General features: G+C 42.1%; 1 protein-coding gene across 3 annotated transcripts; it reads left to right on the top strand.

The window, feature by feature from the left end:
- The first annotated feature begins 704 nt into the window (after positions 1-704).
- Positions 705-25,605, top strand: ERLIN2 (ER lipid raft associated 2). Of its 3 annotated transcripts, none has more exons than XM_032229007.1 (12): positions 705-782; positions 3,729-3,850; positions 4,747-4,828; positions 6,762-6,808; positions 8,852-8,913; positions 9,202-9,327; positions 10,406-10,479; positions 11,125-11,183; positions 11,352-11,443; positions 12,005-12,094; positions 18,483-18,562; positions 20,657-25,605. In XM_032229007.1, exons 2-12 carry the CDS (start codon positions 3,744-3,746, stop codon positions 20,843-20,845), a joined length of 1,008 nt encoding a protein of 335 aa, XP_032084898.1. In that variant the 5' UTR covers positions 705-782; positions 3,729-3,743; the 3' UTR covers positions 20,846-25,605. The 3 variants fall into 3 exon arrangements, with proteins under 3 accessions (XP_032084898.1, XP_032084900.1, XP_032084899.1); XM_032229009.1 differs by lacking the exon at positions 705-782 and adding an exon at positions 789-910; XM_032229008.1 differs by lacking the exon at positions 705-782 and adding an exon at positions 917-1,290.
- The last annotated feature ends 1,907 nt before the right edge of the window (positions 25,606-27,512 follow it).

The raw sequence follows: 27,512 nt of genomic DNA, 5'->3' as shown, positions 1-27,512 counted from the left end.
TTGGTTGTCAGACTCCCATGGGCTCATGCAGGGGCAACTCTCTAGGCTGCGTTTCCAATCCAGGTTTGGTTGAGTTCTCAGATGCCATGTGGTGAGTTGGGTAAAGGGCCAATATTATCATGCCTTAATCCCATCACTCTGGAGTTGAAGGGGGAGAACTCTTTATTATGTAAAGGGACTGGCTTGGCCTTCTTAATGGCCCATTAACAAAGTGGGGATGGGCAGGAAGCTACAGGGAGCTATTCTCTCCTTAATAAAACATGTTTCTTCCTTTTCACATCCAGAGAAATATTCTGCCTTTTCAATATTTCCTAGGATATTTCATTTTTCTGGGAGAGGGCTGGGTGATAACTTCCTACACTATAATGACTCATAATCTACACGCCAACTCAAAAAGGGATGCAAGCCCATTGTGACCCACGAAGACCCACGTTTCGAATCATCACTTCCACCCCTTTGCCCCAGACGAGGTGGAAGGCAGTCGCCATCTGGGAAACGCGTCTCCGCACCGCTGCTCAGTTTATCGCCCGCTTCTTACTTCAAACGGCGGCTCGGGGCATCATTCCGACGTTCCGGGTAACACGCAGAAGAGTCTGCGGCGAAGAAGCGATTGCAAGGGCTCTCGCGCCCTCTGTCGGAGAGAAGGCGGCAGCAGCGGCCATACTTCAGGGGGGGGGGCGGGGCGAACGTCCAACAAGTTCTGCCGGCGCAGGGAGATGACGTCGGGCGCGCGACTGACCCGGAAGCCAGGGCGGCCATAGCAGCAGGAGGCGCGGGCGGCCGTAAGTGTGCCGGGGCTGTGAAGCGCGGCAGTCCGCGCGGCTGTCTTTCTCTGCTAGGCCGGCGCCTCGCTTCCTCTCCTCCCTCTCGGCGGTGCACCCGGCGGGGGTTCCACGTCGTCTTTCCGGCTGTAGGGAATCCCTGCGTTGCTATCTCTATCTCCCTCCCCAACCGGGTGCTTTCGCTAGGCCGCCTCCTCGCTTCTCTCTCCCCTTTAGGTGGCCCGGAGAGCGTCCCGTTTCTTTCATTGGGAAGAAATAAGAATGAGGATTGTTTTTATTTATTCTCTATTGAAAGCATTGGCCGCCCAACTTCAGTGAACTCCTGGGCAGTGCACAATACTAAAGGGGGGGGGGGAGAGAGAGAGAGGAAACAATAATAATAACAATAATAACGTCCCAGTTTTTAGCTGTAAATTTTGTCCTCCGCTTAAGGCACAGCCAGGTCGTTTCATTTCCCCAATCTGGGCCTTCCAGGGGTGTTGCAAAAACGTCTTCCAGAAACTTCCAGGTAGCCCTTTTGGACTCCTAATGGAGAAGTCTGTTGCCTTTTTCTTTGGTGGAACAATTTCGACAGCGCTTTCCTGTATTGTTATATGGCTCTTCTCTCGTTTACTTATCCACTGTTTTTTATATCCTGTTTGTTCTCTGAAGAGCTGGAGAGGTTAAGTGGGGAGGGGAGGTCTTTTTTTTGGCGGGGGGGGGATCTTCCCACAAACAACAATCCTGCGAGAGATTGGTTGGAATGAGAATGGCTGGATGAAAATAATTGCGAGCTCCATGGTTACTTAAGTCTTGGTGCTAGCAGATGAATGCATCCAAAGGAACTCTCTTGTGTTTTTGTTTTTTTTAATGTTTTAAAACAGATACATTCCAATAAAATCTTGTCTTTCAAATCCGAAGAAAATGAGGGCTGGGAAAGGAGGCAGAGAAGCCCAAAAGGATGAAACAGTTGTCTTTCTGAAGCAGGGGTGTCCAATCTTAGCAACTTTAAGACATGCTGGCCAGGGAATTCTGGGAGTTGAAGTCTACAAGTCTTTAAGTTGCCAAGGTTGGACATTGCTGTTTTTAAGGAATAGGTAAGGTGGAAGAATAGAAATTCATTTACAGATAAAGGTGCCTGGTGAACTTTTTAAAAAATCATTAACAAGTTTGTCAGGAGACTAGGTTAATATGCCTGACTTCACTATGCCAGGACATGTTGAACAAGTTACAGTTGGTTCAGTTGATAAGTAATCAAGCTTAGTTCATGCATATAACCACCATTATTTAGCAGTTCATTGTCAACAAATTTGAGCTTAGTGACTTCTGCAATTTACCTCATTCTCTTCTATTAGAATTTTACTCATGGTGGGCACTGCATTTCTTTTTCAGCTGTAGTGAAAATTTAGAATTGGGTAATGGATATATCATTGCTATAGCTGCAGCTCACAGAAACTGATTGCTGAATGTGTGTTTCCTGCCCTTTGGATATGCCACAACTCATAGGTGTACTGACATATTAAACCTCTTTTTGGTTATCTAAAGAGGTGTTTGGCAAGCTGAGAGAAGCATAAGCTATAAGAATTGAAAAGACATGTTTAAATTCTTCCTGCTTGGTTTCCTTATCATTGGCAGTGGTTGAAAATTCAAAGAACTGGCAACTTGGGCACGTCTTTGAGCTAATTTTTTTTGAAAAAAAACAACATCACAAAGCAACTGTAGTATCTGTCAGAATTTGGGTCCTACTGATAGGAAAAATGCAGACATGGTCAACGGGAAAGTGCAAAATGAATCTTAGAACTGAACAGGACGATGGAGTAATTTAGTCCAATTCTCTGGTTCATCAGGATAAACCAGAAGTAATCTTGCCTGACTAGTGCTGCCCAGAAATTGGGAAATCTGGGAATTGCAAATCAATATATTTCATTAGAATCAAGTTGTTGAGGCTTGAGTATCAGTATCACTGGCATATAACAATTTCTGCTTTAATATCAAAAGGGAGAACCTATCACTTGCAGTAGTCTATTCCACAGTTGGAAATTTTTTACACTTACTTTAAAGACTTTAGCCAATTTCTTGTTTCCACATTGTGATTCTAGTCCTGCCTTTAGAGATACAGGAAACTGTTAATTTCTGCATGAAGAATATGCCAACAGCCACAGATTTCCTCAGAGTCCATGCTGGAGAGGTTTATCAGTGGATTGCGTTTAATATTAATGCAAAGTGAACACATCTGTGGCACTATTTGAATGGTCAGCATCCGATCCTACATAGCAAAAGTTACAATCAGCAGCCCAGTTTTTACAGTTCTCTTCTGATCACATTTTTACTTCACATGAATGCTGTCGTTGACAAAACATTTAAGGAATTAAATTGATACTGTAGACATTTTCCGATAACCTGCCATTGGTAAAACTGGCAAATTAGGCAAATAATGCTCTCTATTGGAGAGAAGAGTAAAGTTGAGCTCCTTGGTGTTCACTGTCTAGTTTATGAGATTTCATTGGGCCCATGACCACTGAGTGTGTGAAATGGATTTCTGTTGCCAAGAGGACTGAACATTTGTCCCTGCCATCCTAAAAAGCAGCTGAGGTTTGTAGGATGTCAAGTACTTTAATCAAATTTAATAAGAAATATATAGGCTAACGTACTGTATCTTTTAGCAATGACATGAAACAGTCTGAATATTCTGTGGCAGTAGGGTTGATCATCAAATGCTAAAGGTAAATGCGTAACTGAATTTTCAGTTGTTCAGAGAACAGTCAGCTAGCTATTGATGGAAAAGGTATGCTGGGACTGTGCACCTTGATCCAATCATGCAAGGAAATCCTTATCGTGTGATCTGATCACGCAAGGTTAACTATAACTTTAGAGAGGACAGCTTGTCCCAGAGCAGAGAACCAGTGTCTTGCACAGATTCACATAAGTGCTTATCTTGCTCCTTTTTTTTTGTTTAACTTTTCTCAGGTTACTTTCTCAGGGATGACTCAGTTAGGTGCCATTGCAGCTTTGGCTGCTAGCCTAGTGGCAGCTTCTCTTTTTTCTGCAATACACAAGATTGAAGAAGGGCACATTGGTGTTTACTACAGGTAAGGGCAGATACTTGGAAGGAACTGTGCTTTTTTTGTATTGTTGAATGCGTGCTAAGAAATGTAGTTTGCAAGATTGAATAAATGGCAAATGCAAATTTTTCCCTTCACTTCAACCTTGGTGCCATGCATAACTTTATTTAGGAGAGGGTTCTTTAAGTTGAATGCAATAGCTGTGAAAATCTGCTTCTCCTGGACCATTTGAGGACTGTGTGCAAATTGCATCTCATTTTGAATATGCTTACTGAGATTGCTTGTACATGTTTCAAAATAGTAGCTCCAGAGTGGTTAGCTTGGGATACTTGTGGTCTTTTGGCACTGGAGAACACCCCCTTCTTTTATACATAACTTGAGTATTTAGATTGAAAAGTTTGACTTTGAACCTGAGGTTGTTACAAGCTCAGGGTAATTGTATTTATGATGAGCTGTCTTCAGTTTATAGGATGCTATACAAATGTTGTAAATAAAGTTTTGATAAAAGGACATAGGCAAAATGTGACAGTGAAAAAGCAAGCTTTGGATTTGTTAATGCAATACATAATCTGGAATTGGTTGGTGGGGATATCACAAGGCTGAAATTGCTGATCAAAGAACCAGAGCAGTGGTGGTTTCCTTACCGGTTTGGACCGGTTCAGCTGAACCGGTAGTGGTTTGGTGACCTGGGTCGCTGGAACTGGCAGCGACTCAGGCCTGCCATGCCCCCAAAACGGTTCTCCAGGTGGCGCCATCTTGTTTTTCAATTCTGCGCATGCACAGAACAATTTTAATTAAATTGCACATGTGTGTGTCACAAGCGCCTACAGCGCGCCCACGAGCAAACCAGAAGTAGTACCTGCCGGAATCTACCCCTGAACCACAGCATTATCTGTTTAAATATATACCTTTCTCCCCTACAGAGGAGGAGCACTTCTGACATCTACAAGTGGACCTGGTTTCCATCTAATGCTCCCCTTCATAACTTCCTATAAATCAGTACAGGTATCTTGTCTTTATATATAATTGTCTTATGGGAGAGAAGCACAGAGATCTTTTACTAACTGTGCCAGGGTAGTTTTAAAGACTACCTTAAAATAGACATTTCTTGATAGATTCTAATTCACAGTCTCAACAATATGATGTGTCATTTTAGTCCAATGCATAGTTTATATAGCTCAATAATTGTTGTATATTTTGTTGGGGATAAGCAAATCAACTCCTAATTGATTGGAAAATGTAAATACATGATTCGATATGTTGCTACTAAAGTATAAATACGTATCTAGAAGCCAGATTTACATTTATACCTCGTAAATGTCACACGGAAGATGCTCCTAAATGCATCTTGGGGTGATTTTGTTAATATGTAATTCTCCAATGTTCTTTGTGTATCTTGGGTGCAAGCCTGAGGAACTGTTTTGTCATGGGGTTCATTATGTAGCAACTGTTGTGAAATGAATAAAGAAAGAAGCTTGCCACACCCTATGGTTCAGAGTCCAGGTTTTCTGTTACAAGTTGTTTGGGTAAGGAACATAATGTGGGGAATGCTTGAGGAGGTTATAAATAGAATAAAAATGGAATGTGGCATGAAGAGGAATTGTGCCCACACTTAAATTTGTAATTAACCTTTTATTCTTGGATTTCAATTCCTCCATTCATGGTAATCATATCTTAGTCTGAAACTATGACTGATCCTAGCTTGTCTCCAAAGGAGTATCCGAATACTTACAGTTTTGGTTTCCAGTTGCTTTCCACCACCAGGAATTCTAGTTTGCAGTAACCATCATTCATGTAGTGTAGCAAGCTATAAACTCCACATGTATTAATTAATCAGATTTATATAGCCATCCATCTTACAAGAAGTTAACTCTGGATGGTTTACAATAACATAATAATACATCATTCATATAAATCAGGCAAGACGTATAACAAGCTTGTGTCACAAACATTATTTACATACTCCAATTTGTTTAATTCTTACTTCCAGTGGAAAAACTGGTTTTATGTGTGGGAAACACTGTTATTTGGCAATAAGGTTTATTTATTTTTCTTTACTATTATCTATTTCCCAGGTTAACTTAGATCGTAACTGCCCCTTATTTATTGTCCCCTTATATGTACATTTTTTTCTGCTGTGTTTTATTAAGCCTTTTATCTCTCTGAATTTTATAATCAGGCTGTGCAAAGTTCTTGCAAAGTTACTCTTAAAATTGCAGGCCTGCAAACGAAGTTGTTCTTTGCACGTGCCACATTTTCCAACTCCTTCACATTCTTTCGTTTTGTCTTGTCTGAATGGACCCCAAACCTGTTTTCAAACAAGACCTTCCACTTTTTCACAATAGGGGTAAGAAATTTATCTTCAAGACCTGCTCTCAATCAGCACGTTGAATATATTTGTATTGTTCAGCAACTTTTGGAATGGCCAGTTTGTTTCTAGCTCGGATAAGTTGCAGAGAAGATGGGGCTAAGACAATCAGGTAGAGCTACTTTTAGACAGATGGGTCGCATTTACCTGAGTTGAGCCAAAGAGACTTGACCAGTGCTATGCAAGCCACTATGCAAAAATGCAAAAAGGACCACTTTTTATAGCCCTTGGAGCTCTGCGGTCCCCAAAATTAATTTTCTGTTCTCCTGGGACAAGAAACATCATTTGGCATCAGTAAATAATAAGTTGTAGCACAATAATTTAAAAATCCTCCTCCGTCAGGGGAAAAAGTAAAAAGATGAATCTCTTAATAGTTGTGACCTTCTTTATTACCTTGTTTTCTGCTGCTGTTTATCCCCCTCCCCTTCAAAAAAAAAAGATTATGTGAGTGTCAGCTGCCAAATTTTGCTTATCCCCATCCCAGAGGAAAGTTTTTTTTCTTATTGCAGAAGTGAAATTCAGCTTAAGGAAAGCAGTTCCTTAATAGTCCTCTTTATCTCTACTTTCCAGACCACCTTACAAACAGATGAAGTAAAGAATGTTCCATGTGGCACAAGGTAAGGTTGTAACCCCATCCATGAATCTGCCATCTCTCAGCTTTTCTCTTCTCTACAGGTGGAGGAAGGCTTTCTCATACATAAATCTAGAATTTGTTTTGTAACTTTGATTAGTGCTTACCGTGTGTGTGTGTGGATGGATGGATGGATGGATGGATGGATGGATGGATGGATGGATGGATAGATAGATAGATAGATAGATAGATAGATAGATAGATAGATAGATACAGATATATGTCGGAAAATGTGGTGTGTTATTTTTGTTGATTTCAGATAGCAATAGCAATATCAGTTAGACTTATATACCGCTTCATAGGGCTTTCAGCCCTCTCTAAGCGGTTTACAGAGTTAGCATATCGCCCCCCACAGTCTGGGTCCTCATTTCACCCACCTCGGAAGGATGGAAGGCTGAGTCAACCTTGAGCCGGTGAGATTAGAACCGCTGAACTGCAGATAACAGTCAGCTGAAGTGGCTTGCAGTACTGCACCCTAACCACTGTGCCACAAGATGACACAAATAGGAAATGGAATCATCTTGTATCTTATGATCCTGTATTTGGCTGTCCATGTAACTACCAGTTTGGTCTAGTGATCAAGGCTAGAAACCAGGAAATTGGGAGTTCTAGTACTGCCTTAGACATGAAAACCAGGTGGGTGACTTTGGGCCAGTCAATCTCTCAGCCCAACTCACCTCACAAAGGTGGTTGTTGTAGAGAAAGTAGGAGAAGGATTAGCTACTTTTGCTGTCTTGAGTTATTTATAAAAATGATAAAGGCAAGATTTTAAAAATTAATACCACAGCCTAAGAGTCTGTGTTTAGAGATGGCATAAAAATGCAAGTAGGATTGTCAGTCATGAAACCTGGAGTTAAGATATTTGGCGTTCAAAGCTGCAGTTACTTCACACACAAAAACCCCAAGTTATGTACGTAGTTTGACTAATTAATGTAATCATTTCTTGTATTTCTATTTTCGATAGAGAAGAATATCAGTATCTCAGGATGAAATGAGGGGTCCTTCGTGCTCTCTGAGCTTGTTTTCTCGCAGATGTTTTGTTACCCAAATTAGGTAACACGATGAAGTGTCTGCAAGAAATCAACGAAGCTCAGAAAGCACCAATTTCTATTCCACTTTCACCCCTCATTTCTATATTTTCCCATTTATGGAGCCCATGTGGGATAATGCAAACTCTCCCCCTTTTCCACTCCTGATGTTGTATTTGAGGAGGATTGTCATCCAAACATCTTATTTTGATTCATTTTTTATTATTATTATTATGGTTTGTGGCACACTCAGCCATATGTTCAGACTGGGTTTTTCCATTTTTATCCACCTATCAAGTCCTTCCCCAGGACCTGAGTGGGGTAGGCAGATATTGATGTTTCATTGTGTTAGAGGTCTGGTCGCAGGATGTAAGCTGTTCCAAATAAAGCTGCCTTTTGCAATTGACTGATGGTGAATGTGTCAGTTCCGATGGTGTTCAAACAGTGTTCCAATTGTTTTGGAATTGCACCCAAGACAATATTACTACATTTGCTTCCTTCATTTTTCTCACTCAGATGGGACACCTGATTGCATTCTATCAATCCAAAGAATGTTCTTGCCTCTACCACTAGATGGCGATGTTTCCCTTTTACTTATCCACAGAGAAGCCTCTTGCAGTAGTCTTAAAGGGCACCAATCAATCTAAAATTGCTATCTTTTTTTTTTTTAAACAAAGTAGCACTGCATATGTTTGGGGGCAGGTAGGGTTCACTTTCTGAGCTACCTCGTGATACCTTATTCTTTCAATCAGAAGTCTGGTAGCACTTTTTCCCCCCAAATAATGTATTTTATTAAAAGGTGTTGGCTTACATGAGAAAAACCTATGGCTTCTAATGAAAGGTGTTTGTCAGAAAAAGTGCTACCAAACTCCTGGGTTTTTTTCTTTTTGCCAAGGGAGATTAGCACAGCTCTCAATGTTGCTTCTCTTCCAAGTGACCCATCTCAGCAGGTGCTCACCTTTCTCTCTCCTACTTGATTTTTTTTTTCTTTTTTGCTGCAGCGGAGGAGTGATGATCTATTTTGACAGAATTGAGGTTGTGAACTTCCTGATCCAAAGTGCAGGTGAGTTATTACTGCCAACCTCTTTTTTCAGAGCTGGATTTGGGATTAGATTTATTGTGGGAGACGGCTGCCCCAGTTGTGCTGGAAGGAAGATAAATCGCATGAATCATTTATACGAAGTAAATAAAATTAAGGATTATTTTTAATCACCTAATTCCCAGGATTCTTTGTTGCCTGGAGAGAAGTACTGAGTTTTTCCCGTTCTCAAATCGTGGCTATAGTGATAACAAATGAGATGCCATTTCTCGCCTGCACAATTTTTTAACACCCCTTTTTCTCTCTTCCTAGTCTATGATATAGTAAAGAACTATACTGCAGATTATGATAAGGCTCTTATCTTCAACAAAATCCACCATGAGTTGAACCAGTTTTGCAGCGTTCACACACTTCAGGAAGTTTATATTGAATTGTTTGGTGAGTGTCTTCGGCATGACATGCATAAATTAAAATAGAGAACTGTTGGGGTTACAATGTCTCTAGAATGAGAGGAGTTTAAGGGTTAGGTTTGTGAATTTCATTAAGCTGTCTTCCTTTCTCTTTTCCATAATTTGAGAGCATTTATGGCTTTGCATATTTGTTAAATCATTGAATCCACAGCAATAGTTTTTACTTTCCTAACATTAATGGCAGCATTGACAAACTCGAAAGACTAGGTTAAGGACAGAGAAAATATATGTGGTCACTAAGAGCAGAGGGCAATTTGATGACACAAAATCTATCAATCAAAAAAATTAATGGTGCTTTTAGCTTGTCTCAGTGGAAGTAATTAAATGTTGCAATGTGTCATACATCATTTTCTTTGAACCCAGAACTAGAGCATAATAGTACATTACATATTTTCATTAATCTACCCTCATTTTGTTTCAGAAGGAAAAATCAGTCAGTTGAAAACAAATAGTGGTTTTGTAGTTTAGGGTTGTATAATCAGGAATTTTGGCAGATCTAGTTGATGAGGCAGGAGTGAAACTTTGCACCATTTTTACACAACTAATTAGCAGTAAATGAACATTTGAAAGTGCCATTGATTATATGAATGTTTGGTCAAAGATTATAATCTCCTTATCAGTGGCCTTAATACCTTAAAATATTGCTGAATTATATAATGCTGAATTGTAAGTCTCAGTATTCCTCTAATATTATTATTATTATTATTATTATTATTATTATTATTATTATTATTATTATTATTATATTATAATTATAAGTCCCAGTATTCCAATATACTGCGACATATATAATTATAAATCCCAGTATTTCTCCACATTCATGGCTAATAATGCTGGAAGTTCAGCAAATTTTGAAAATCCATACATTTTCTGTGATCTTTGGCATAAAAGGGGTTGGAATTGAAAGTGAAACCACCTGCTTCCAAAAAAACTACTGTCTCATGGACCTATAATTCCTTACAGAGAATAAGTGCCTTGTCATCCATATTCTCTCCCGTTTTTATTGCAGCAATATTGTATTGTCGGTTTGCTTTATCCCTTCTTAGATCAGATTGATGAAAACCTAAAACTGGCTCTCCAACAAGATCTGACAACCATGGCTCCAGGACTCATCATACAGGTAACGAAAAATGCTGAAATATAGCCCAAGAACAAAATACTGGTGCAAAACTGTATAGAATGTGCAATGTTTTGGTTTCAGGATCCCTTCACATTCTTAAAAATGATTGAGGGACCCCCAAAGAACTTTGGTTAAAATGGGATATAACTAACAAGATTTAGATGTTAAAATGGAGAAAATTTAAAATATTTACTTGACTTAATGGACTCCCTGAAAGAGAGAATCGCTGGGATAGAGGAGAGAATTGCAAACTAATCTTGACTTTGTTCTATTTGAAGTTCAGAGATTCTACCATTGTTGTAAACATGATGACAAAATATTGGTTCTGGATTGGTTCTAGGTTGTCATCTTTTGTCCTAACAGAAATGCCTCAAGTTGTGGTCTAGGCAACTTCCACATTTTAGTTTTATATGTCTGAATAGATTATAAGATTATTTTTAAAAATGGTGCTTATATAAACAATAAGTTATTGAAACCTCTTATGAGCTCCATCCAGCTAGTCTTTCCTTTGTTGCATTAATCTTACTAGTTCCTATTCACATCTTCAGGATGCCTTTACTTTTGAACAGTCAGCTGTGTAGTTCTTAACATTGTGGTCATTTTGAGAGTCTTTCCTCATAATCCTCACTTTTTCTGTTCAATCAGGCTGTCCGAGTTACAAAGCCAAACATCCCAGAAACAATTCGGAGAAATTATGAGCTCATGTAAGTTTCTGAAATACTCTTCTTTATAGTGGACTGTAAAGCACTGTGAAGCAGTATAGTGCTATTCTATATATGTACATATTCTAATCTGTTCAGTAACTTGAAGACGCCTTTTATTATGAAAGTCATTTTAATCCTTTAGCTAAAGCCTTTCTTGGTCCCCTCTAGGGAGAGTGAAAAGACAAAACTGTTGATTGCGGCTCAGAAGCAGAAAGTTGTGGAGAAAGAGGCTGAAACAGAACGCAAAAAGGCCCTCATTGGTTGGTGTGCAGTTCTTGTTCTCATGTATGAATATTCTTGTAGAATTATGCAGAGCATAAAAGGTGGCATTTCTTGTTTTGTCTGTGTGGATTGCATTTTCTAAAAGAATAGAAGGACATCTAAGGCAGAGGTTAAGAAGTATACATTGTGCATACAATAACTAAGGGCGTATTTTCCCCACTGGATCTGAACCAAATTGGATATAAGATCAGAATGATTTTAGGTTGCAAGCTGTGAATTCTCTGAAAGTATTGAAATACTCAGGTAGTTTGTGAAATAACGTGGGAGGGGGGAGGACAAACGTAATTTCCTCTAGGGTAGTTAACGTCATCAGAGATCATTAGAGAAATCCTAATTTAAAATATGAGCCACCCCTGTTAAAAAAAAGAGGAAAGAAAATCATCTGAAAAGGTATACAAGTCATCATTTCTAAGCACCCTTTGGAGGAAGCACCCACAGAGAGGCAGCGAAGGAAGCTTTTCTGCTCCAGAAAATTGTAGTTTCATTGAACATCATTGCTGACTCCTATAATAATTGGATGTGTTTTCTCGCCTATGCAGAAGCAGAAAAAATTGCCCAGGTGGCTGAAATAACATACGGACAGAAGGTGATGGAAAAAGAAACAGAGAAGAGAATATCTGAGATTGAAGGTAAGTAACAGTGTCTTTAGAGGTGTTTGTCCTGTCTGAGGATTTCAACCACTATGTTCCCTGTTTGAAGGGAACTGTTCTGTTCTGTTCTAAGAAAGAGATAAATCCAGTTTACAGAAAGAACAAGGAAATTCCAAAAATCTTAATTATATTAATGGAGATTATCTTGGTTTGGATGAATCAGTAGTGTCCATCTTGTGATCTGCTTCTGTTTAACCCCGTTCGTCTGTCTTCAGCTTTAGGAGCCTCTCCCCATTTCACTGACGTTTGAAGAATCTTTTCTTGCTTATTCCAGTTTTTTATTTTATCCTTAAACAATAAGGAGGTAAATCATAGAATCATGAAGTGGGAAAGATAATATTTAGATTACTGAGTTCGAACCCCTGCTCACTGCAAAAATCCAAATTAAAGCATCGGTTACAATTCAGCTTCACTTGAAAACGTCCAGCAAAGGCTACTCATTACTTTTAAATCCTCCTTGAACTGCAATTAAACCAAGAATCGGAAAATTGACAGTTACCATTGCTTGTTACCATTAGGAAGTTTCTCCTAACTTCCATTTAAAGAGTATGCAGTAGGCAGAGTTGAACAACAAATTGCATTGCACTTGTGTCGGCGGCACTAGGGTGCTTCTGGGTTGAAAGGACTAGCCGGTGACATCACTGTTGCCCAGCAGATGCCCAGTTGAGAGCTGCTTTCATGTTCCTATTAATATGCCCAATTGAAGTGGTACCTATCAGCCTACATGCAAATGCACACTTCTGGTAAGTCAGCAGGAGCTGGAGGGAATTATGGGAAGTCACTCCGTTCTCCTGTGTGCTGCTTCGGGAATCCAATCATGGGTTAACTTAGCCTTCTAGCCTTGAGACTGAGTATGCAAATTTCAAAGTCACGCCTCCTCTGACTGGACTTCCGTTTCCTTCCAGTTCTATTACTCAGTCCAAAGCCTACGAGACTTATTTTCAACTCTCTCTTGATTAATTGCTAATTTTTCAAGGTTAATGCTGGATTTACTTGGTTTCCACTGTGAATTTCTTGCTGGATTGGAGGTAAGGCGGCAGATTTCTGCCAGCCGATTCCTCCCTCGCTATTTCCCTTGAAGGGATATCGGATTGCTACAGCTGGAGTGGGGCGTTCTCCGCCTGCCCTCCCTTAACTTCAGCGCGCAAGGAAGCTGAGTCTCCCAGCGCTGTCCTCCACGCCGGATAGCACCCGCCTGCGAGCGCGGTCAGATCCGAGCCTGTGGCTTGTCGGAGCGGGTCTTCCCCTCCTCCCCGCCTCCCTCCTTTGTGCCCTCGCTGGAGCGGCTGCCGGAGGATTACATGGATCGGCTGTTTGGGAATTTCCCCTGCGGTTTCTTTGAATTTCGCGCCTTTGATGCCGGTTGCCTTATTTGGAAGCGTTTTTCACGCATGCGCAGTAATGCCTGGGATGAGAAGGCAGAATTTCTCCGCGCGCTTGAGTTTGCGCACTGCTTTCCGCCCCTCCCTTTTCCCTCACTCGAGTTTGCTGACTCAGGAAGGAGGTCGCTTCTCTTGGTCTCTGCTTCCACGTGGCGTTCTTGGCGAGTGCTTTCAATTGCATTCCTTTGTTTCGCTGATTGAGCTCTTTCAGATTCATATCATGGCTGATCAATCGGTAGTGCAAGGTACTGTCGGGCCAGTTTCTGAGCCCCGCTCCCCTGGCGAGGGGGGGGCCAGCCCTGGGCCTAGTAGGGCCGCGACCAGGGCCTCTACTAGCAGGCCTCGAGCCTCATCTACTGTTCGGGATAAGTCGCACAAGCGCAAAGACAAAGCCAAGGTTCCCCCCAAGGCATCTGGGGCTCCCATTTGTTCCCCTCCGGTTCTGGTTCAGCAACCTGTGTCTCCAGTGAGGGTCGTTGGGCAGGGTTGGTCCCCTGATATTCAGCTTCTCCAGGGCCCTATTCCTGAGGTAGGGGTTTTCGGGCCTCGATCCCCCCCAATTATTTCGGAGGCTAGTGGGGCTTCTCTTCGTTCACCTCCACGCGCTGGGCCTTCTGCCACGTTCACCCCCACAGCTGCAGGCCTCAGGCCTCTGGAGGGCCAGGATTTGGGCCTTCCTGCTGATTTTTACAGCATGATCTCAGAGGCTATTTCCAGAGGGGTGGATGCGGAATTAGCGCGTAGATCCCAGGTCTCCAGGCCTACTCTGGCCTACTCAGGCCTGGCTCCCCAAGCAGTACAAGGGGATTCTTCCATTCTGCAAACTGATCCTCCTTCCCCTTTACACTCTGTGTTTAGCGCACAATCTCCCTTAGTGGAGGAAGGTGAAATCCAGGATAGGGAACTCTCTGGTGACGAGGGCTTTCCTGTGGACCAGCCTCCGGCCCCTGGGCTCTTCAGGCACACTCTTTTCAAATCCCTGCTGTACAAGGCCAAGACTACCGCCCACATGGGGGAGGCAATTTCTGCAGAAAGTGCTGCTGTGGGCCTGGATGCCACCGAGCGGCTCTTTGCTGAGCAGGTGGCTCTGCAAGATTTTATTCCATCCCCTAAGCTTTTTCTTGATTTAATCCAAAAGCAGTGGGATGAGCCGACCGCAGTTAAGCCCCCTGGGTCTGGTGATAGGAAGCTTTTCACATCTTCTCCAGAGTTGGAGACTCTCCTCCAGTTTCCCACAGTGGATGCTCCCATCGCTGCTCTTGCTTCACCGGCGTTAATTCCTTCTGAAATTTTGGAAGGATTGAAGGCCGAGGACCGCAAGGCCGAATCGGTCATTCGCAAAACTCATCAGGCAGCAGCGTGGGCCTTGCGCTCAGCTACTGCAGCTTCTTTCTTTAATAGGACTTCCTTAGTTTGGCTGAGACAACTACAGGAAAGGCTGGACCCGGAGGAACTGCGCCTCCATCAGGATGTCACCAAGCTGATAGCGGCCCTAGAGTTTTCTGCTGATGCCACCCTTAGCGCGGCAAAATTTGCATCCCGAGCTGTGGTTTCCAATGTGGCTTCTCGCCGTTTGCTCTGGCTCCGCCACTGGCAAGCTGATATCAAATCTAAGTGGCGTCTAGCATCCACGCCCTTTAAGGGCGGGGCCTTGTTTGGTTCAGTGCTGGATCCCATTCTCATTGAGACTCGGGACAAACGTAAGGTGCTTCCCTCCACAAGTGCCCGTGTGACCAGAAGACCACAGCCTTATAGTAGACGGCAGCCCTTTCGGTCTGGGGACTCGGGGTTTACTTCCGCCCCCTATGTCCCCAGCTATACCAGGGGGTTCTCCCAGGCACAGGATCGTGGCCAGGACCGAGCTGGGGCCAGAGACAGGGGGCGCCAGCAGAGTCAGGCGCAGAGTAGACGGTCATTCCGAGGAGCGGGCAACCGATCCTTCCGCAGATACCGCTGACTCGCAGGAGGTAGGGCCCATAGGAGGACGTCTCTTGGCCTTCGCCCACCAATGGGCGGAGCTCACGTCAGACGCCTGGGCCCTTCAAGTAGTGAGTTTGGGTCTCACGCTAGAATTTCTATCCATCCCCCCGAGAAGGTTCATCAGGTGCCCTGTGCCCAGGTGCCCGTCAAAGCGGCGCCTTATGGACACCGAGATATTTCATCTTCTCACCATCAGGGCCATAGAACAAGTTCCCAAAGGGCAGGGAGGCCTAGGGTTTTATTCCATCTTGTTCCTAGTACCAAAGAACTCCGGGGGATGGAGGGCAATCCTAGATTTGAAACAGCTCAATCAGTATATCAAATACCAAAAATTCAAAATGCACTCTCTAAAGAGCATATTGGCTTCCATCCGCCAAGGCGACATGATGACTTCCATAGACATCAAAGAAGCGTACCTCCATGTGCCCATTCATCCGGCACATCGGAAGTTCCTGCGGTTTCACTTCAACGGCCGTCATTATCAATACCGGGCCTTGCCATTCGGCCTCTCCTCGGCCCCGCGCACGTTCACCAAACTTCTGGCAGTATTGGCAGCCTCTCTTCGTTCAATTCCAATACGCATCAATTGTTATTTGGACGACGTGTTGGTGCTGTCGTCCTCTCGAGATCAGGCCCTCCGAGACCTACAGGTCACGATGGACGCATTGCGAAACCATGGATTTGTCCTCAATCTGCCCAAGAGCCATCTGCGCCCAACCACGTCCCTCCTTCATCTGGGAACCACCATCAACTCGATGTCGTGCGAGGTTTTCCTGTCCCCGGAAAGGAGGCAGAGCATATACCACCTGGCGCATCATGTGCTATCTCATCACCGAGTACCGCTTCTGTCACTGTCCAAACTGCAGCAGGAGGTTGAACTAGAAGACCTCCAAAGTCCCTTCCAACTCTGCTATTGTATCCACCAACTGGCACTGGCTCTTAAAGATTTTAAACCCAGGTTTTTCTCTGCATCACAAGCTGGAATTGAACCTGGGCACTTTGCCTACAAAGCATGTGCTGTGCCACCAAGCCAAAGCCTTCAGGCTATCCTTGTAAGAAGGAGATGCTGACATGAGGATTTTCCATTTGTTGATCCTTTTTTTGGGAATAAGCTGCTGGTGCAGGGAAAAGGCTCCTCTGGCCTGCCTATAAGCACCGGTTTGCTAAGCTAAGTTCATTACGAATCCTGTCAAGCGATGCAGCATGTCTCCAAGGAGCTAATTAGTGGTTTACAGAGCAGCAGCTCCTCATTAGGCAGGCCTTGGCAGAGGGCTAATAGCTTGCTTTTACATCGGGATGTGCTGCTGAGTGCCAGGCCTTTGAAACGATCCAGCTGTATCCTAAGCGATTGAAGGCGAGGAGACAGGATGTCCAGCTGTATCTTAAGTAGCAAACCTGGGGGTTTGTTCAGACCCGTATAGTTGCTCCGGCAATTGGATCCTGTACTGTATACCCCTTGAACTGCACACACTTTGGGCTGTTGACATTGTTGTCCATTGGTATATGAACAGACATGGAGGTGTTGATAGATGGGTGTGTGTTGAAACCCCGTGAGAATGGACTTCCCCATCAACTTCGCTTGTCAAGGGCTCGCAAAAGGTGATCACATGATTGCAGGCATCATAAACATGAGCCAATTGCCAAGCATTCTGATCATGGGACTGTGGGGGTGTTGCAATGGTCGTAAGTGTGAAAAAGTCATAAGTCACTTTTTTTCAGTACCATTGCCACTTTAAATTGTCACTAAAACAAATCATTTGCAAGTCGAGCAATTGCCTGCATTGCTTTTATGCAGTAAAGCTCGACTTACGACTTTTCCACCCTTGCAACAGTTGCGGCATCCCCATGGTCACATCATCAAAATTCAGGCACTTGGCAATTGGCTCTCAAGGTCATGTGATCCACCTTTTGGGACCTCCTGACAAGCAAAGTCAACAGAGAAGCCAGGTTCACTTAACATCCGTGTTACTAACTTACAGTAACTGCTGCAGGGATTCACTTAACAACTGTGGCAAGACAATTCATAAATTGGGGCAAAACTCACTTAACTGCCTTGCTTAGCAACAGAAATTTGGGTATTAACTGTGGTCATGTTTAGCAGTTATTTTATGAACTGGCTTTTTAAACTTGGAAATTCTTTCTCTTAGAATAATAGCTTTGCAAACTATCAGAACACTGTAACGCTTTTATTAATTTGTTTTCCTGGGGATAGAGCATTATGCAATAGATGATGCTTGCGCTGAACACAAACATTTCAGTGGAAGTGGGAAGTGGAGGGTGACATGTGCTTGTCAGCGTAGGCAGAATCATAATTCTTTGTACTTTTCCATCAGCATTGTCTCTCAGCCATGCGCTTTAGAGGGAATTGAATTCGCATCTCCCTGATCTAATTCCAACCATCTCTACCTCACTGACTCTTGTGTGTGTGTGTTTTTCTTGCGGGGGGGGGGGGGGAGTTGAAACTAGAACAGTCTAAATTATATCTGTTGCACTTGATGCTGAAAAGCATCTGATTTACACAGGTTTACTAGGTTTCACACAGAAAAGTTTGAGTTTTTAACTGAAGCATGTTCTTTTTGTTCAGATTTCCTTTTGTCACTGATCATAAGCTGAGCGGAAGAGATTTTGGCCATGCCAGGGTGATGCCCTATTCTAACTTTTCCTAACCTAGTGACCTTCATACTACACCGATTCTACTGACTATAGTGATGCCTAGAATGTCTGCAGGATATCAGATTAAGGAAAACTGCTCTGCTTCATTTCCTCCTCCTCCAGATTATTCTCTTAATGATTGGCTGCCATGTTTTTGTTCTTGTTCTGATCAAGATTAAGAGAAAAAATGACTTCAGATGGAAACTATTTGACCAATTCTGCAGATAGAAATGAGCATTTCTTCTAGAAAAGGCTTGCTCCTCCTCCTCCCCTTTTAATCTTCATATTTTCAGGTCACTTGAGGCTTCTCTGCATTTGGAAGTCTTATTCACTCACTTCCCCTCCTTTTGCAGATGCTGCATTCCTTGCCAGAGAAAAAGCGAAAGCGGATGCTGAATGTTACACTGCCATGAAGATGGCAGAAGCCAACAAGGTGAGAGATTCCGCTGTGCCTCCTTGGCCTGGAGCTCAGTTTATTGATGCTGCAACTGCAAAATCTTAAAAGTTGTTTTGATCTTTATTCTCACTGTGGTCGCTCCCTTGTTTGAGCTTCTCCATCCTCAGGTTCTTGATGGAATCTGTGTGACTCCAAAAATCTTACGGATTTAAAAAGTTGTTCTTGATTACTTGCTAACCATTGACTTATTTATCAACCAGTTTGTGGCTGGCAAACCACGCTAGGTTTTCCTCTTTCTCCTGGACACAAAAGTAGATGTTTCTCTCATGTGATCCCTACATCATAGTTATAGCCGCAGCACTGAGATATTATTACAAGATACATAAGAGAAGATATTTACACAACATGCTGAATCCCAAATGTAGATTATGTTTCTCCCATGTACAGATTGTTGGATTGTTGGTTGGTTGTGTCAGAAGCATCACAATTAAAATAAGACATACTATATGACATAAAATTTAAAATATAAGATTAAAATATATACAAATTAAATAGATCTTACCCCAAAACTAGCAACATTGATTGTGTTCTGTTGCGCTGCCATTAAATCCTGATTGGGACACAAAAGGGCAGATATGTACATGGGTTGTTTTCTGCGGTTCCACCACAAAACCGCGGTAGACAAAAGCGCGCTCGACGAAAGCGCGTACGTGACGTCATCACAGCGCGATGAAAACATCGCGCTGTGATCGATAAATGTAAAAATAAAGCGAAAACCTTACCCTAACCCCCCCAAACCTAACCCTAAATCTAACCCTAAACCTAACCGTTAACCTAATGCTAACCCTTAACCTAACACTAAACGTAACCCTAATGCTCTAAACCTAACCCTTAACCTAACCCTAACCCTAAACCTAACCCTTACCTTTATGTGAATCGGCTTGCTTTAATTTTATTTTTATTTTAATTTTTTCGTCGCGCTGTGATGACGTCAAATGCACGCTTTCGTCGAGCGCGCTTTTGTGGACCACGGTTTTGACGGGTCACGGTTTTCTGCATGTTACCATAATCGCAAAGAGCAGAAGCCGCTGGATAGTCCCATTTCTTCAGAGTGTCTCTGGATATTGTGCTATATTCAAACAAACTATTATTATTGCTGAATGCAATAGCCTATTTATATAACACAGTAAGGCAGTGCCTGAGTCAACGAACTAATAATCTCCATTATTCGCCTGGTACGCCAGTTGCGCCCCTTTCTGGATCGGGATGCCCTGTGCACAGTCACATACGCCCTCGTCCTTTCTCGCCTGGACTACTGTAACGCTCTCTAAATGGGACTGCCCTGGAAGAGCACCCGGAGGTTCCAGCTGGTCCAGAATGCGGCCGCGCGGGTTGTCATGGGGGTACCTAGGTGCTCCCATGTTAGGCGGCCTCTGCATTGGTTGCTGGTTGTTTTCCAGATGCAATTCAAGGTATTATGATCTTTAAAGCGCTCCATGGCTTGGGCCCAGGGTATTTGCGAGATCACCTACTGCCACCAGTAGCCTCCCACCGTCCAGTACGATCCCACAAAGTTGGCCTCCTCAGGGTGCCGGCGGCCAGGCAGTGTCGGCTGGTAACCCCCAGTGGGAGAGCCTTCTCTGTGGGAGCGCCTTCCCTTTGGAATGAGCTGCCCCCTGAGCTTCATATAATTCCCGACGTCCGGTCCTTCCGGCGCGCCCTAAAAAGTTGGCTTTTCCAGCAAGCCGGCCTTGCTGGAAATTAATTTTAATTTTAATTGTTAATTTTAATTTAATTTCTAAATCTCATTGTAAATGTCTGCTGGGGTTTTTTTTTGGATATTCTATTTAATCTTTCTTTTAACTTTTGTAATATGTGTTTTTATGTTGTACGCCGCCCTGAGTCCTTTGGGAGAAGGGCGACATATCAGTCCAATAAACCTAACCTAAACCTAACCTAAACCTAACTAGCCTCATTTTAGCTTGCAAGATATTTACGTTGCTCTATTTTTGGATTTTCAAAGTATTATAAGCCACACAATTGGTTTTGATCCAAAAACTGAGCAGAAGTCTTGAAAACTCGTTTTCATAACTGGACTTGTGGTTATGCTCTATTTCTCTCTCCTTGCAGCTAAAACTGACCCCAGAATACTTGCAGTTAATGAAATACAAAGCGATTGCCTCCAACAGCAAAATCTACTTTGGCAAAGATATACCCAACATGTTTATGGATCACGCTGGGACTCCCACTAAGTTTTCTGAAGGACAGGCAGAGGAGCTAAAAGATGAAAGTTGGCTGGAAACAGGGGAAGATTTGTGAAGTCATGAACAGTCAGAAGGACAGCACTACCCCTGTCTGAATCCATCTGAACTGGCATTTGGCTATTTGATGTGCGGTCTCTACCTTCCAGAATGTGAAGAAGCACTGAGCCCATTAGGCCAGAAAGAAAAAACACCCTCTCTGTTCTGAAAAGACAGCCTGAAGAAGCACTGAAACTCAGGCTTCTGACTTCATCTTTCTTAGCAGTCAAGATACGCTGCCTTATTGATCTTCGTGCCGATGGAGGGAGCAACAGTGAATCATGCTAAAGGAAGAGGCAGAGTGCCCATGATTGACTCTGCCTCCACTTTAATGAAATGAAGCATGCTCAATTTTATTTTTGGAGCAAGAGAAACCTTTTTCTGTAAGAAACCCAACTATAGTTGTACATATGCTACAGGTCAAGCCCACCACGTATGATTATTATTATTTTTTCTGAGAATTGAAAAAAGGACTCGCTTAGTCTTAATATAGCCCAACCTTATTCCTTCTAGATATCTTGGGACTGCCAACTCCCCAGAATGTAAGTTGTTGGGGTGACCAGGAAGTCCATGAGTTACAGTCCCAACTCTTCTTCAGGGAATAAGGTTCAGTAGACTAATTTTTTTTTTGGGGGGGGGATAATATGTGGATGAGCAGATCATCTCTGCATGCTGAATTATTTGCATTCATGAGCATCGTCTCCAGTAATTGGATTTTACCAGTCATCAGTTACAGCCATTTCGTTCAAAAATAAAGGTGCTAATTTTGAATTTTTTAAACAAGAAGTACTCACACTACAGATTAAAAGCCTTGGAATGGAAACTTGGCGCATTAAACATTAACTAAAGATATGTCAGTTGGTGCTTATTTCAAGATCTGCAGAGCACATCTAGATCCAATGTCCACCTTCCTACCCTGTAGAAATTGGTTGGGACAGTCATGGGACAAATGTCAGGTGAGATGGTTCTTTTGCCCTTACATTAAATGCAGCTTTTCCTGGAGAAGTGCTTGCCCTGTCTGGAAGTTCTTCTATAATAATATGCAGTTCATATGCAGGGAATCAGTAAAGAAGCATAACTTGATTTTGGTTTCCAGATTGTGGTCTGGAATGGACCTGCGTAACTACTGATTCCATAATCTTAACACAATCTGCTAGCCAGGTCATTGTTCACTAGGCAATTGGCAGCCTGTTTGCAGAACCCAGATCTGACTCATCAAGACTCATCACACAGGGCTGCATTCTGGTTTGACTAGTCTCCAATGGTTCAACATCGAGGTCTCTCCTGTTCCACTGCTTTATGGATAAAATACACACATCCAGCATTTCTATATTCCAGAAGGCTGCCCTTTGAAGTGATCCACAAGTATGTGAAATAGTTTGGGAACTGATTCTTAACGCTGTTTTTTTCTAAGGACAGCCCTGCAAGCAGGAATCGGAAACACCAAGCTGCACCCGAATCCCTCCTTCAGCAAACCAGTGATGTCTCAAATGGTGCCCTCAGTGACTGTAAATCCCAAACTGCTTATTCCATTAGGTGTGTATCTTCCATTAAAAGGGGAGGGGGGGGTTGCATGTGGTCCTAGAAATGGCTTGCTCCAAAAATCAGATTGAGAGAACTTTCTGTTCCCCCGAAAGAGAAGGATTTTTTTTTCATTCTTCTTGTTGACCTGTGCTATTTATTTTACATAGGCTAGTGTTTCTCAGCTTAAACAACTTTTAAGAAGTGTGGACTTCAACTCTTTGAATTCCTAGCCAGCCATGATGGCTGATTGGGGAATTCTGGGAGTTGAAGTCCACATGTCTTAAAGTTGTAAAGGTTGAGACATAGTGATGTAGACTAATAGGGCATTCTGCCAAAATTTTCTGTTCTAACCCCAAGATTCTGGTACTAGGGATAAGAACCCTTTTAGGGCTGAAATCCCATTTGTTTGTCTGCAGTCTGTAACAAACACTCTGTAACAAAGGCCTTTTTTCCTCCTTGTAGTAGGGGAACCATTTTTTAAAAATCACTAATCAACATTTGCTGATTGAATAGCTGGTGTATCAGTAGCATACATTTTCTTGCTTTTAGCATACATTTTCTTGCTTTTAAGCTGCAGCAAGTAGGGCTATAATGGCTTGTAACTGGCAGGACCACGAACCCCAGACCTCTTAGGTGATGATACTCAAAAGACTTTTGTCATCTTAGTCTAATCAGTGCCTCTCACTATAAGATCAGTGCCCAGTAGCCCTCTTGTTAAATCATCTTTTGTGTCTGTTCCACGTGTTAAGAATGCCAGCTTTCCTAGGTCCTTTTTAAAGTATGCTTTGCCTATGCTGGACAAAAGACCATGTAGAAAAACTTTCTGTTTGCTTCTTGTTCTCTTTCCTTTTCTGATTTTTTTTTTTCAAAACAACCTGGTCAATTTTCAGTTGTCATCAAGTGAGATGTCCTGCACCTTTCTCTGAATATGCCAGTGAAAAATCCCTCTTGTTCAATTTTGTTCCATCACCTAATTGAGAGGGTGATAGATTTCTGTCAGTCTGATTAAAGTCCTTGCTCTTGAAGTGTGACTTTGGGAGAGGGGTGTTTTCACATTAACATTTCTTTTTCTCAACATGCAAGAGGGATTGAGGTGAGCCTCTTTATAAAATGGGGGGGTACTATTTGGAATCCGTGGCCTGCAAACTAAATAAAGGGAATCTCAGGCGCTTTGCCACATGTGCCTTAAATTTCAAATGAGCTTCTCCTTAACCTAGGGGAGTCCAACCTTGGCAACATTAAGACCATGCTGGCTGGGGTTTCTGGGAGTTGAAGTCCACAAGTCTTAAACATTGCCAACGTTGGACACCTAGCCTATTCTTCCACTTGCAGTTGCTTTCTTCCATGTGTCTTCATTGTCTAAAGCTGAGCTAATGTACAGAGTTCCTTTGAAACGAAGGAAGCTGTATGGAGAATATCTGTCTCTTCCACTAAAGTTGAAAAAAAAATAGTAGCTAGCATGAGCATGCTAAGATACCCTTATTATGAATCCATAGGAAACTGCTTTGTCTTATGAATAGTCTTTGCTATTGTATGAGTTTTTATGGAGGCGATAAGGCTTACATTTGGGTTGTAGTATACTTCAAGTTGCCAGCATTAGAGAGGTCACACAATTGGCCAGGACAATTAAATATAAAAATATCCTGCAAGTGTATCTGATTGGTTAGAATTCTTGAGATATTAACTTTTGGGGAAATACATTTTTAATATAGGAGCATTCAATCATGTGAACCCTCCTTTTTCAATTGACAAGGATAAAGTTTACGTGCTGTTTCCCATTCCGTGTTAGAATTTGGCCTTTGCAGTTGAATTGAACAGTGCTTATGTACAACACAATATAGGCTGTAGGGAAAGCGCAGCAGAAGAAGCATCAAGTGTACTTCCCTTTGTGTGACTTGCTGTGTACGAATAAAAGTTTGTGAGAGTTATGGCATCATTACCCCCAAATTCATGGGGAGAAGCCCATTAAATGCGACATTGGTTTCCACAGAGTGCATTGTTCCGAATTGGTGCTGCTTGTTGAAATCCCTAGAACTGCAATAACATCAGGAGTATAGGTTTTTTTTTTACTATTCTGATTTAAAGACTATCCAAACCTTATAAAGTAACTTGGCATTCTTCCATGTCTGATAAATGCAAGTCATAAAGCATTAGGTTCTTTAGCAGGTGGCTTTGTAATGTACTCCTCTATTCTTCAAAAGAAGTCCATTTCTCACTAAAACAAAACAAAAGAGGAATGTTTTTTTTTTTTAAGGAGGAACCCAAGCTGAAGCTATATCAAATGTAATTCTAAAAATATTGGGACCTTAATGACCCCAAGCCAAAGTTTTGACAGTGAAATGTGCAGTACAAAATTAGTTTTCTTCATTCTGATATTGTCCAGTGTTAGGAAACAGAGATCCAACACATCTGGAGGTCACGCAAGGCTTATACCATAGAATTTGACTGGGCTGGAGGGGGTATATTAGAAAATGTATTTCCCTTCATATGTTCTTCTCTTCTATCACACACTGCCATCCTCCGTTACCACTTGAGCTTTCAGCAGCAATTGCAAAAGATTGATGTGGCTGCTGTAGGACAATTAATTGGCAGCAGGTTGTTACTAGCCAAATTTATCTAGATTCTGTTCATATCAAAAAATACTGTAGTCAAAATTATTTAGATATTTAAGTCTGCACTTCTGGGTTCAGCCATGTTCTTGTTTATTTGTTTCAGCTTGTTTTCAGGTAGAAGTCAACGATATTTCCTTGTCAATTGAAAATACAGAAAGTTTGAAACAAATAGTTCAGAAATGGTCTGAATAAATAGCTTAGGCACTAAAATGAGTTTGTAACCATTTGTCTTAATTTCTGAATTGTACAGTGGAATTTCATTGCCTGAGTTATGTCCAATCCTGTAATAGAAGAAAGATGCTGTTTTTTTTAACTTCCTACCTACTTCACAATTTCACAATTGCAGAAACAATTATGTGTGCACTGGAATATAAAAATAAAGTTACTAAGCATTCACATAAGATTTATGGAAGTAATGACATTTGACTTTTTTTTCTTTATGTATAAAAGATTAGGATTTCTTTCTCTTTTGCTCAACTCTCTTTTTTAAACTAACGAATACTAAATTCCAGCAAAGCCAAAGTATATTATGTGACTTTTTATATAACACTGATGTAAAAATATGGTTTAGAATAAAGCTTTAGGATTTTTTTAAATATATGGATTAACTAAATGAAACTTTAAAATTCTTTTCATTTTTTTTTTAAAGCAGCATTCCATAATTAAGATGTGGATGATTTTTCCTGATAATTCAATTCTGTCCAGCCAATAAGATACTAGAAATATTGTGTATGTGTGAAACAGAATGTGCGTGCAAGAGAGAGCTGCTTTGTTAAAATGAGCCTTTCTCAACTGCTCACTGTTTGGGTTCTGAGCAACTAATTTTTCTATTTCCTTTTGTATTATAATTGAACAAACACTTACTTTCTGTATGCAAGGATGTGAAAAAGGACTTTTATGCTTCAAATGAGCTCTCTACAGGAGGCAATCAATGAATGTCTTTTGGGACATCTGCCGTTCCACCATGCTGCTGTGTTTCTAATCAGTTGGATTGTTTCCTTAGAAAATTGTGTATTAAACTGCCGGTACATTTTGATATTTATTGTAATGACCCAATAAAAATGTTCTTTGCTTTTAGAATAAGTACACCCTAATGTGTGTATTCAGGGGATCTCATTTTGGAGTGAAAAGTAAGGAGTTATATTATACATATGGTGGGTTTTGAAATAATGTTGGTGGGAGGGGGGCACAGAAATATTTGAAGAATCTAAGAATTGATAGTATCTTGGAAACGTTTACTGAACACAAGAAACATACACAAAAATCTTATTTTAAATTGAGACATTTTATGGAGCTAGGCTGCCGAGCATTCCTGTGAGGATCATTAGAACTTGATTATCAGAGATTTTTTTTTATCTTTTTAAACTTGAGACATAAATAATTGATGCCTTTATAAAGTTGAAACGTGTTTCTCAACTGTATTGTAACTCTTTATGAATGGTCCTAGAGAAAAAAAATCAAGCACTGTGTTCCTTATAGGCAAGCCCAGTTGGGAAAAATAGTCCATATTTTGGGAACAAGGTTGGGTGATGGTGGTAGCAGTTGAACTCACGTTGTGTGATATTGTGGTTTATTTAATGTAATGTTTTTGGCCACGGAAGCCAAAAGCATTAGAGCTGAGCAAGTTGTCCCAATCAGTCTGGTGGCTCTATAAATATGGGAGATTTGGGTGGAATTCTTAATGATATCCTATCCTTCCAATCCCTCTCTCTCTCCTTCCCTCTTCCCAAAATCTTGCAGATACATTGGATTCCAAGGACAGCTTCAGCTTCTCTCTCTCTGATCAATGGGGAAGATGGGTACAGGAACCAGCATGCACAAGCCACCCAATTGGTGTCAACTGGCATAGATGTTCTTGGAGCTCAAATAATGAGTCATCCAGAAATGAAGCCAAAGTAGAAACAGCAGGGGGGTGGGGGGAGCAAGATCAATGGAAGCATAGGGGAACCAAAGGTTTCCAGAAATACTGAAAATTAGCAAACTGCTCAGCAGGTAACCTGATTTTGCATTTGCAACCACCCTGGAAAACGGAGACGTTGAGTAGGGAGCTTCATGTATCCCAGAGAAAAGCACACCTGCCCTGTGTCACTTGTGTAATCTTTAAGGTGAAGATAGTCTGCAACACTGGTGCAATAAGGATTTGGCAGTAGGAGCACGACTGTAACCTGCAGCCTTAATCCTCATCCCAACCCTTCTAGATAGAGCTCTTCATGCACGTATCTTCCCCAACCGCTAGCCCTCGGCCTTTTGGAGCTGCCCGTCTGCCCATCTATTCAGCACAAGCGTGGCGCACACGTCTCAAGCCTTGCCGGAACCTACTAGTGGCGCGCATGCGTGCTGCAGCTTCCCCATCTCCCCCATTCCTTCGCCACTTCGACCCACCCGACCTTTCCAAAATGGCCGAAGACGAGGGACGGTCAACTGCTTCAGCCCCGCCTCCTTCCGGCCTCTTCTCCCCAATGCCAATGGCCAGCCGAGAGCAGCCTCGAGCGGTGATTGGCTCTCGCGTGTGTGGCGGAAGGTGGCGCACTCGGCATCCCGAGGGGGGGG

Source organism: Thamnophis elegans, chromosome 13 (genome assembly GCF_009769535.1).
Source record: "Thamnophis elegans isolate rThaEle1 chromosome 13, rThaEle1.pri, whole genome shotgun sequence".
Classification (NCBI taxonomy): Eukaryota; Metazoa; Chordata; class Lepidosauria; order Squamata; family Colubridae; genus Thamnophis; species Thamnophis elegans.
The sequence above is the reverse complement of the archived record's forward strand: the minus strand, read 5'-3'. Positions and strand labels throughout refer to the sequence as shown.

Excerpts from the sequence above, each read along its gene's own strand:
- ERLIN2 (XM_032229007.1), top strand. The coding sequence starts at position 3,744 with ATGACTCAGTTAGGTGCCATTGCAGCTTTGGCTGCTAGCCTAGTGGCA. Across the intron at positions 4,829-6,761 it reads CTTCCTATAAATCAGTACAG|ACCACCTTACAAACAGATGA; the intron begins GTATCTTGTCTT and ends TCTACTTTCCAG. Across the intron at positions 11,444-12,004 it reads ACGCAAAAAGGCCCTCATTG|AAGCAGAAAAAATTGCCCAG; the intron begins GTTGGTGTGCAG and ends TCGCCTATGCAG.